The sequence below is a fragment of the Passer domesticus genome, chromosome 24, assembly GCF_036417665.1.
Source record: "Passer domesticus isolate bPasDom1 chromosome 24, bPasDom1.hap1, whole genome shotgun sequence".
In the NCBI taxonomy this organism is placed as follows: Eukaryota; Metazoa; Chordata; class Aves; order Passeriformes; family Passeridae; genus Passer; species Passer domesticus.
The window spans coordinates 6,382,158-6,392,644 of record NC_087497.1 but is presented as its reverse complement, the minus strand read 5'-3'; the positions used below and the strand labels follow the sequence as shown (position 1 = coordinate 6,392,644).

The following is a 10,487-nucleotide window of genomic DNA, read 5'->3' as shown; positions in this document are numbered from 1 at the left end:
GTCCCACCCCCATGCCAGCTCCAGGTGGCACTCCGGGCATGGCACTGGTGCCACGCTGGCCCCCTGGCTCAGCCCTGCTCCACGGCCTCGGCTCAGGGCGATCTTTGAGCCCTGCTGGCCGAGCCAAGGGCAGCTGGTGGCTGTCACTGCGGTGACACGACGCTGACACGGGTCTGGGTGTGCTCACGTGGGCAAACAGCGCCTGCAGCAGCTGGAGGGGCTGGCACCAAGATTTGTGTGGCCATGCAGCCAGGGGGACAATGCCAGTGTCCCCTGCATCCTCTTTAGCAGGGCCTGATGTGGCAGGACACGGGGTGATGGTTTGAACTGGAAGAGGGGAGATTTGGGTGAGATACCAGGGAAGTTTTAACGCTGAGGGCGGTGGGGCACTGGCACAGGCTGCCCACAGAGGTGGCGGGTGCTCCGTTCCTGGAAGTGCTCAAGGCCTGGCAGGACGGGGCTCAACCTGGCTGGGAGGCGACAGGGAGGTGACACGAGATGGGCTGTAAGACAGACCCCTTCCAACCCAAACCGTTCTGCCATTCTGAGGGGTGGAGGGCAGGGATGGAGGGCAGGGATGAAGAATGGGGGAATGGAGGGATGAAGAATGGGGGGATGGAGGGATGAAGAACGGGGGGATGGAGGGATGCGGGACAGAGGCGAGCCAACGAAAGCACCGGGACCCAGGCAGGGGAGCTCGGGAGGGAAGGGCCGGGGCAGGAGGAGGAGGAAGAGGAGGAGGAGGAGGCGGGTGGGGGCGGGCCGGTGCTGCCCAGCTCGGGGCGGGTCTCCCGGTACAAGGGCGGGCGGCGGCGGCTCGGCCCATTCATCGCGCACGGCATGGCCGGGGGCGGCGGCGCGGAGCGGCCCGGGGCCGGGGGGCTCCTGCCGCCCGCGCTCCGCCAGCACCGCCGCAGGGTGAGCCCCGGGGCACGCCGAGGGGGGTCCGGGCCGCTTCGGGGCGGGGGGCTCTCCCGGGGGTCGCTAACGCCGGTGCCGCCTGCAGGAGAACCGCGAGCGGCTGTCGGTGTGCAGCAAGCTGTGCTACGCCGTCGGGGGGGCTCCGTACCAGATCACGGGCTGCGCCCTCGGCTTCTTCCTCCAGATCTACCTCCTGGACGTGGCGCAGGTACGGCAGGGCCGGGGCGTGGGATCGGCGCCGGGGCTGCGGCTCCCGGGGCTCCCGGTGCGCTGTGCCCCGGGGATGGAGCGGCGCGGGGCTCGGCGGTGCCCCGGGGCTGCGGCTGCTCCCGGGCCGGTCCCGGGACAAAGCGGGGTGCTGGTGGCTGCTTTTGGGGGGGCACAGGACCCGTCCTACAGGTGTGAAACACGGAGGGAAGGAAGCTGGGGAAGGAGGACACCTCGGCTTCCCTGTGCTGGTTTGGGGACTGGGCTCTGGGATGTGGGAATTCCGCGGTGGGGCAGCGCTGGGAGCCTCAAATCCCTCTGAACGAGGGGGAGAGACCGAGGGACTGCTCCCCAGTGGTTGTGGGGTCACAGTGGGTAGGGTCGGGACGCTCCTGAGGGGTCAGGAAGGGCGGCTGGGAGCACCGGGGGTTTGCATTTCCTGACACGAGTTCCTCCCCCTGCAGGTGGACGCTTTCTATGCCTCCATCATCCTGTTTGCGGGACGAGTGTGGGATGCCATCACGGACCCCATGGTGGGATTCTTCATCAGCAAAACTTCCTGGACCCGCTTCGGCCGCCTGATGCCCTGGTAAGAGCTGCTGGTGGCACCCTGCATTCCCTGCCTGCTGTGTCACAGCTCTTCCAGTCAGCCTCGGGTATCCCCTGGCATGAGGAGTGCCAGGGGATGAAGGGCAGGATGTGCTGACGCCCTGGCTCATGCAGGTGTGGTGCCAAGAGCTCCCAAAAGCCCCAGGTGCCACCGACAGCTGGGTGGCCTCGAGTTTGTGCCTGTTGCTCTTGCAGTTCCCAAGCTGGCTGACCTCAATGTCACTGCACCTGCAAACTCCAACGTCCCTGCCACCGTGGTGGACTTTGTTCCTGTGGTGGCTGCAGGGTGGCAGCCAGAGCAGGTGGCAGCACAGGGAAGGAGGTTGGGGGTGTGTGTGACAGACCTGTGGTGGTGGAAGCGCCGGCTGACAGTCACGAGGGTCCTCCCCGGGCAGGGAAACAGCTGTCCTGGATCTGTGTGTCTGCAGTGCTCCCTCCGCCCTTGGGAGAGGATGGGATGGGCTTTGTGAGCCCCCACATGGCACCCGGGGCAGGCTTAGGACACCCCTGAGCACCTGTTCCTGCAGGCGATGTGGAGCTTTAATGCCCGACTGGGGACAGGGTGGCTAAAATAACCTCGTGTGCCTGTGGGATGGCCAAAACACAGAGAGGGTGGGCACGGGGGGAGTGGAGCTGGAGGGACGCAGCGCAGAATTATACCCTCTGCTTTCCTGGAATAGCTCTGGGCAGCAGCAGCAGGCAGTTGTTGAAGGCAGGCTGCACACACGTGGCCTGAAATAGCTTCTCCCTGCCTGCAGCAGGGTCTGGGGTCCGGAGATTAGCGCGGGGCAGCCGCGGGGATGGCTCCGCTCGCCCTAATCTCCAGGCAGGGGGTGGGACTGAAGTGGCCGCATTCCTCCGAGGAGCAGCTCCTGCTTCGTTAAAATTAGCCAGAGCTCTCTGCTTGTGCTGGGCCCCTCCGGGGCGGCCGCAGCTCGCTGCTATTGTGCATGGCTCAAGGGCTGCCCGCTGAGCCCAATTTGGATGGAGTCGAGCTGATTTTAAACCTCTTAAACCCAGGTTTTTCTGGCTCTGCCAGCCCCGGGCTGGTGTTGCTGCTGTGGCTGCCTCAGTTTCCCTGTGCAAAGCCAGGAGCTGCAGGCGCTGGGGTGGTCTCGAGGCTGCTGCCTGACCCCAGCCCTCAACACCTGCGAGGTGACCCCGCCGTGTGTGAGGGTTTGTTGCCGGGCACATCTGTGGGACCAAGCCCAGCTGGCTCCAGCACAAAGCTTGTGGCCCTTCCAGTTCCTTGGAAGGGAGAGGACACCTTCCTTGAGGGCCACCACCTCTCTCCCTTTCAGCCCTCTGTCTTTGAAACGCATTTTTGGCACACTTCCATCCACCAGCTCATCCACTGTCTGCTTCTTCCTTTTCCCCAGCCTCGTGGACGTCACCCCGTCCCCAGCTCTGAGCTGGGATCCGCATTTCCTTGACCACAGCGGACTTCCCGCTGAGTGAACTTTTCCTTGAGGTGTCTGTGAGTGAGGAACCCCTGGCTCTGCCCTCGTGCAGCCGTTTGCCAGCAGCTCAGGCCGGCTGGGGAGGGCTGTGCAGCGGCACAAAGGAACACACCATGCAGCGGGGCCAATGAGCGCCGGGGCACGTCACAGCCTCAGCCTCCTCCGAGCTCCTTAATCACCTCGCCCTGGGTCAGGGGTTACTCTCAGTCACTCTCTGCCTGCCAGGAGCTGTGGTCAGCCCTGGCCGGGGCTCAGCTGCCCGGTGCTGGGGGGAACTGGCGCATCTGACGCTCACGGGATGGCGAGCGTGACGCGGTTCTGTTCTGCTGGTTTCATTCAGCTTTTGGCTCCGCGTTTCCCTCGGCTCAGCTCGGCGTATGGGAGGGCAGATAAGCTGCAGCAGGAGGGGCTGGAGCTGCTCGGCGCTTTCCTCCCCCCTCCTTCCCCGGCAGGGTGACGTGGGTGTGGAAAAATGTGCATGTGTTGGGTCCTGTGCAGCCTCTGTCGCTGCTCTCCATCCATGGAGTTTCTGTTTCTCGCTCTCCCCGCTCCCTCCCCGACTTCCAGTGTAAGCTTTGCGTCCTGTACGTCAGCCCAGACGGAAAGATCTTGCTGTTCCCTGGCAGGGAAGGGCCAGCTCGGGCCGTGAGTGGCTCTGTCTCATGTCCAGTTCTGCTGGACTCGCTCCAGGACCTCACAGCCTCTGTCCTGGGCTCACAAATCCCCAGCAAAATCCATCTCCTGAGTGATGTGGGTCTAACCTCAGCACCTGGCTCTCTTCCCTTCTTCCTTCTCCCCTCCTGCCCTGAGTGGTGGGGGGCCCTGGGTGTCCCCGGGGTGCTGGAGCAGGGCAGAGCTGTGCCCTGGTCCTGCAGCAGGACAGGGGTTATGAGACCCACGGGATGAAGAGGGCAGATGCCCTTGCTGGCAGACCCTGCAGGAGTTGCTGCCAAGGCCCAGCACTCGAGCAGTCCCCTCTGATGCTCTGTTGCATTTTGCATCCCGTGTCCCTGCAGCTCTGGGAGGCTGGGCAGAGGTGGAGGAAGGAGCCAGCCTGCTGCTGGTTTGCTCCACTGCTGCCAGCAGAGCAGGGCTTGGGGGGCCTTGGCAGCAAAGCCAAGCTGGTGAGAGGTTTTTGGCTGCTGGGGAGCAGGGCTGAGTTGCCTGGCTGTTCCCCAGCTGCTCCCCAGCCCTTGCCAGGATGAGGGGGGTGATGACATCCTGCTGAGCACAGCAGTGCTGCCTGGGGGAGAGGTCAGGGCTGGGGGTGGAAGCCCAAGGCAAGAGCAGATCAATCACTTCTGTGGAAGGAGACACCTGGAAGCTCTTCCCTGGAAGTCTGAGTCAGCTCTTCTGACCCTGTCACACCTGACCTGCTGCCTCCAGCCCTGGTTTGGGTCTGGGCAGCTCAGGAGCCCCCAGATGAGATGCCTGAGCCCCACGGGATGTGTGGAAGCAGGCAGAGCTGGGCTGCTCGGGCTGTGCCCACAAGGCTGACACTCTTGTTCTCTCTAAGGATCATGTTCTCCACTCCTTTTGCCATCATCTCCTACTTCCTCATCTGGTTTGTGCCAGACATCTCCACAGGACAAGTGATGTGGTATCTTGTCTTCTACTGTGCCTTCCAGACGCTCGTGACGGTGAGTCAGGCTCTGCTCACACCTGGCACGGAGGCTGCCACCCCCTGCCAACCCCTGAGGGGCACCGAGGGGCAGAAACCAGCCTGCCCCAGGTCCCTCGGGCTGTGACATCCTCCCTGAGCCAATTCTCCTTGTGCCATTGCAGTGCTTCCACGTGCCTTACTCAGCACTCACCATGTTCATCAGCAGGGAGCAGAGCGAGCGCGACTCGGCCACTGCCTACCGTGAGAGCTCCCCCTTTTTCCCTTTTCCCTCCCCCCTTTTTCCTTTTCCCTCTCCCCTTTTTCCTCCATCCCTTGGGGATTTGGACATTTCTCCCCGGGAAGGGCAGTGAGCCCCAGCTGGGGATGCCCTGCTGTGGACAGGGGCTGTGCTCAGCCCTGCTGGCCTCTCCCTGCAGGAATGACCGTGGAGGTGCTGGGCACCGTGCTGGGCACTGCCATCCAGGGCCAGATCGTTGGCAAAGTGGACACTCCCTGCGTGGGGAGCCCCTTCTTCTTCGGCCTGACCAACTCCTCGGTGGCCATGGAGGAGCTGAACACCACCCACGACACCGGCTCTCTCACAGACACTGTGAGCTGGGGGTCCCTGCTGTGTGCTCCCCTGGGGGCAGGCGCTGAGCCCCTCTTCCCCTTGGGGCACGGGCTGAGCCCCTTGCCCCTCCCCAGCTGCAGGGCTGAGCCCCCTCCCCAGGCTGAGCCCCCTCCCCTGGCTGAGCCCCTTGCCCCTGGCTGCTGCAGGGCTGAGCCCCTTCCCCAGGCTGGGCCCTGCCCTGACTGCTGCTCCCTCTCTCACACAGAGGAATGCCTACATGATCGCTGCGGGGGTCATCGGGGGGCTCTACCTGCTCTGTGCCCTCATCCTGCTGCTGGGCGTGAGGGAGAGGAGAGGTGAGGCTGGGCAGGGGCTGGAGTGCTCAGGACTGGTGGAAATGCTGCTGTTCCTTCCTCTCCAGGAGCCTGGCTGAGCTGTTGGCCCCTCATTCGTGGCTCTCCCCGAGGAGAGGGGCAGGTGGAGCTGAGCTCTGGGTCTGGGGAGGTGCTGCAGGAGGCCAGAGCACCTCTGGGGTCTGTTAGATAACCTTTATCTCGCCCATTTTTGGCTGGCCAGGGTTGCCAGTGCCAACCAGGGCATCTCAGGGGGATGTGATATCCAAATTTCTGTCCTTCTTTCTCCCTGCCTATCCTGGGGGAATCGGCTGCTCCATGGTGCTGGGATGCTGTGGGTGGGCAGGGCTCGTGGAGGGTGCTGAGCAGGGGCATGGGGCACCCAGGGGTGCTGTTTTGGGGGGGCTCTAACGCTGGGCTGATCTCTGCTCCCCAGAGTCCTGTGAGCTGCAGTCGGACGAGCCTGTCTCCTTCTTCCAGGGGCTGAAGCTGGTGATGAACCACGGGCCCTACATCAAGCTCATCGCCGGCTTCCTCTTCACCTCGCTGGCCTTCATGGTGAGCTGGAAGGGTGGGCACAGGGAGCAGCAGTGGGGCTGGCTGTGGGGACGATCCCAGGGGCTGGGAGCACGTGGTGGCTGAGCTGGAGCTGCCCCAGACAGAGGGAGAGGATGTGGCCTCGTGCCCTCGCTCAATGGCTGCTTTCTTCCTCTGTCTGCGCTGGGAGTGTGGCTGTGTGGGGACAGACGTGTCCCTCGGGGTGGCTGGGTGTCCCCCCTGACCCCTGCCTGCAATGGGGGCACAGTTGTGTTAGGACAGACATGTCCCCCTCAGGGTTCTCGGTGTCCCCCCTGACCCCTGTCTGTGCTGGGGGTGTGACTGTGTGAGGACAGACATGTCCCTCAGGGTTCTGGGTGTCCTCCCAGAGTGCTGAGAGTCCCCCCAAGGTTCTGGGTGTCCCCCCCGACCCCTGTCTGTGCTGGGATTGTGGCTGTGTGAGGACAGACATGTCCCTCAGGGTTCTGGGTGTCCCCCCCGACCCCTGCCTGCACTGGGGTTGTGGCTGTGTGAGGACAGAGGTGTCCCCCCTGACCCCTGCCTGCCTTTTCCACAGCTGCTGGAGGGAAACTTTGCCCTCTTCTGCACCTACACCCTGGGCTTCCGCAACGAGTTCCAGAACATTCTGCTGGCCATCATGGTGGGTGCGGCCCTGTCCCGCAGCCCGCGGGGCTGGGGCTGTGGGGGGCTCCAGTGGGTGCTGCCGGGGGGCTGGCATGGGCTGGGGGCAGGGACAGGGACACGGGGACAGTGGTCAGAGGTCCCCTGGGACGAGGGGAGGGAGAAGAAGCTGCCAAGTGTCCTGCAGAGGCTGCGGGCTTGGCAGGAACAGCGGGGCCTTTGTTCCTGCGTGAAGCAGGCCACAGACGGGGGACACCAGGAGCCGTGGGGGCCTTTTGTCCAAGCCCTGCCTCTTGTCTCCCTCTCCTCCCCTCTTTGAGAAAAGGATCTCAGTGTTTCCTGCCAGGAACACGGAGCAAACAGCTCCCTGAGAGCTCTTTGCAGCTCTCCTTGTTCCTGGAAGCGGGGAGGAAAGGCCCGAGGTGCCATGGTGCCCGCAGAGCCTGGCTGCTGGCCACGCCTGGGCTGGGGACAAGATCAGGTCCCCTCCCAGCAGCGAGGACTGAGTCAGATCCTCCCTCTGTCGGGGCAGGTGTGGGGCCAGGGCTCTGCTCTGGGGGAGGAGGTGGCCCCACACGCCACGTGTGGCTTTGTGCCAGCCCCGGAGCGTGTGGCAATCCCAGGTGCTGGAGCAGGGCTGGGAGGAGGCCCTGCCAGGAGCTGGGAAGGGCCTTGCCAGCAAAGAGCCACCAGCATGACCCTTCTGTCCCCACAGCTCTCGGCCACCTTGACCATTCCCTTCTGGCAGTGGTTCCTGACCCGTTTTGGGAAGAAGACGGCTGTCTACGTGGGCATCTCAGTGAGTGTCCCCTCAGCTGTGGGGTGCACGTGTGCAGGGGATGGTCCTTACACGTGGCATGAGCAGAGCTCCCCCAAAAGAGCACAGAGCTGGGCAGGGGCTGCTGCTAGTGACAATTTGGTGCCTGTCCTCGTGTTGTTTTTGCTGTCCTGGGTGTGTCGTGGGGCTCAGGGAAGGACACTGCACCTCTGGCTCCCTGGATATGGGGAGGGGGGGAAAAGCCAGGGGGTCTGGGCCAGGCCCTGCGGATGCCAACCTGATCTCTGCCCCCCCTGCAGTCTGCCATCCCCTTCCTCATCGTCGTGGTTGTCCTGGACAGTAACCTCTTTGTCACCTACGTGGTGGCCGTCGCTGCCGGCATCAGCGTGGCAGCCGCCTTCCTCCTGCCCTGGTGAGTGTGAGGGGCTTCCAGAGCCTTAAAAAGCCTCAGAAGGGGTTTTTTTTGCCATGTTTGCAGCCCAGGTGGGGCTCCTGAGGGAAATGCCCTCAGCAGAGGGGAGGTGGCTTTGCTGTGCCAGCCCTGGTGGTCACCATCCCTCTCTCTGCACAGGTCCATGCTGCCAGATGTCATCGATGACTTCAAGCTGCAGCACCCCAGCTCCCGTGGCCACGAGGCCATCTTCTTCTCCTTCTATGTCTTCTTCACCAAGTTCACTGCTGGGGTCTCCCTGGGCATCTCCACGCTCAGCCTGGAGTGAGTTCCTGCCTGGGAGCTGAGGGGGGACAGGGAGGGAGGCACTTGCCAGCCTCTGGGAGGGGATTGATGAGCTCTAAATGCAGCTGTTGCCCCAAAGCTCTCCCCACAGGGAGCAGGGAGCCCCTGCACACCCCATTCCCTCTGTCTGAAGGTGCCTTTCTGCCCTCAGCTTCGCAGGGTACCAGACCCGGGGCTGCTCCCAGCCTGGCCAGGTGAACTTCACCCTGAAGATGTTGGTGTCTGCTGTGCCCGTGGGGCTGATCCTGCTGAGCCTGCTGCTGTTCAAGCTCTACCCCATCGACGAGGAGAAGAGGAGCAAAAACAAGAAAGCCCTGCAGGATTTAAGGTGAGCGTCAGGCAGCAAGCAGGGCCTGTGGGGGTGTGTGTGTGTGGGGGCAGGATCAGACGGGTTGGGACACACTGGGGCTTGTCCAGGAATCCTCCAGGACCCGTGGGCGGTGGCACGAGGGAAGGGCTGACTTGTTTTTCCCAATCCCAGCTTCCAAAGGGATGGTGTGAAGTGTTGGGAGATCAGCAGGAACCCGCCCCAGCTGCCTGTGAGGTGCTGACATCCCTCTGGAAGCTCCTGCTCCCTGAGGCAGATCTTACTGGGCTGCAGACCTTGCTCCTGTGGGTTAACCCGTGCTTCATTCCCAACTCTTTTCCCCCAGGGAGGAGAGCAACAGCAGCTCGGAGTCGGACAACACAGAGCTGGCCAGCATCGTGTGACCCAGGCTGGGTGTGCTGCTCACACTGGGGGTCCCCAGGGGCTCGTCCCCTCCGGGCTGGCCCAGCCTGGTGGCCCTGGAGGTGCTGGAGGAGCCGTGGGGAGCATCCACTGCCTCCAACTCGGGATCTGTGCGCGTCCTGTGCCTTGCACGGGGCCCACAGAGCGCTGGTAGTGTACATTACACACGTGGTGCTGCCTCTCCAGGGACCAGCACTCTCCCTGGAGGGCAGGGGAGCCTGGACTGGGGTGGTTTAGCCTGGATCAGCCGTGCCCAGTGCCCTGCCTGGGGTTGATTGTTAGTGTACATTACACTGTCAGTGTGCCTGCGCCCAGGACGTGAGCTCACCTCTGCTGTCTCTACAGAGGGCACTAATGTGGGACCTGTGCTTTTTTTACACAGCCTAATTAACTTAATGATGTAAATATGGAGCTGTTTCCTGTTTGTATATATCTGTACAGAACCCAAACCCAGGACCTGTTAATATTAATTTACATAAAAGTGGGGGAAGTCGGCAGCGCGTGTGAAGAATTTCTTTTTTCACTCATCTGGGGTTTTTCACGGCTGTCAGCAAGCCCTGGCTCCCTTTAGACACCACGGGGTGCAGGATTGACTTTTCCTGAGCCGTGGTGCAGGAATGCCATAATCCAGGCAGGAGCTGTGCTCAGCCCCTTGCCCCCGTGCAGCTCCTTCACCCAACAAAGGCTCCATTATTTCCTCCTTTTCAAGAGGGGGGTGGAGGGAGGAATGAAATCAAAGTGCTGCCAGCAGGGATGGTGAACTCCAGGCTGGAAACAGGAGAGGCAGCTGGGGAGCGGGGAGGAAGGGAATGTGGGCTGTGGGTGACACTCAACACGGGCTGAGTGCTGGGGAGCACTAATCCCTGGATATTTATATCCATTCCCTGCTCCCACAGCAGCACGGGGCAGAGCCCTGCCCTCCCCAGCACCTCCAGCAGCAAGTGCAACTGGAGAAAAAGGGGCTGGGAGCAGCCACATCCATGGCTGGGGTGAATTCCCAGCCTGTGCTGGCTCTGCTCTGTCCCCAAGGGGACAGGGGATAGGGCTGCTGCCTTTTGTTGAGCACGTTGGTCACACCGAGAAGCTGCTGGGGCCAGGGCTGAGCTGAGGGTTTGGGGGAAAGGATGTGGCTCATCCTTTAGGTACAAAGGACAGGAATGAGGATGGGGTTTAAAAATAGCCAGAGGGATCAGCTGGGAATGCTCCTGTGGCAGAGGGATGGGGATGAGGGACGGGGATGAAGGATGGGGGCTGGTTTTGTGCTCAGCAGGGCCCCAGGGCTGGGTCTGGGGAGCTCCCTAGGGCAGGACAGCAGGGGGACAAAGCCAGCTCTCTGCAGC

At 62.8% G+C, this 10,487-nt stretch overlaps 1 protein-coding gene across 1 annotated transcript; it reads left to right on the top strand.

Moving 5' to 3' along the window:
* Positions 1-787: 787 nt before the first annotated feature.
* MFSD2A (MFSD2 lysolipid transporter A, lysophospholipid) lies at positions 788-9,277 on the top strand. The gene is made up of 14 exons (XM_064398144.1): positions 788-918; positions 1,007-1,129; positions 1,593-1,717; positions 4,714-4,837; positions 4,983-5,061; positions 5,238-5,410; positions 5,637-5,727; positions 6,161-6,282; positions 6,839-6,922; positions 7,619-7,702; positions 7,981-8,093; positions 8,253-8,396; positions 8,569-8,745; positions 9,071-9,277. The coding sequence occupies exons 1-14, from the start codon at positions 841-843 to the stop codon at positions 9,126-9,128; spliced, it is 1,575 nt and encodes a 524-aa protein (XP_064254214.1). The 5' UTR covers positions 788-840; the 3' UTR covers positions 9,129-9,277.
* The last annotated feature ends 1,210 nt before the right edge of the window (positions 9,278-10,487 follow it).

Excerpts from the sequence above, each read along its gene's own strand:
- MFSD2A (XM_064398144.1), top strand. The coding sequence starts at position 841 with ATGGCCGGGGGCGGCGGCGCGGAGCGGCCCGGGGCCGGGGGGCTCCTG. Across the intron at positions 4,838-4,982 it reads CCTTCCAGACGCTCGTGACG|TGCTTCCACGTGCCTTACTC; the intron begins GTGAGTCAGGCT and ends GTGCCATTGCAG. Across the intron at positions 8,746-9,070 it reads AAAGCCCTGCAGGATTTAAG|GGAGGAGAGCAACAGCAGCT; the intron begins GTGAGCGTCAGG and ends CTTTTCCCCCAG.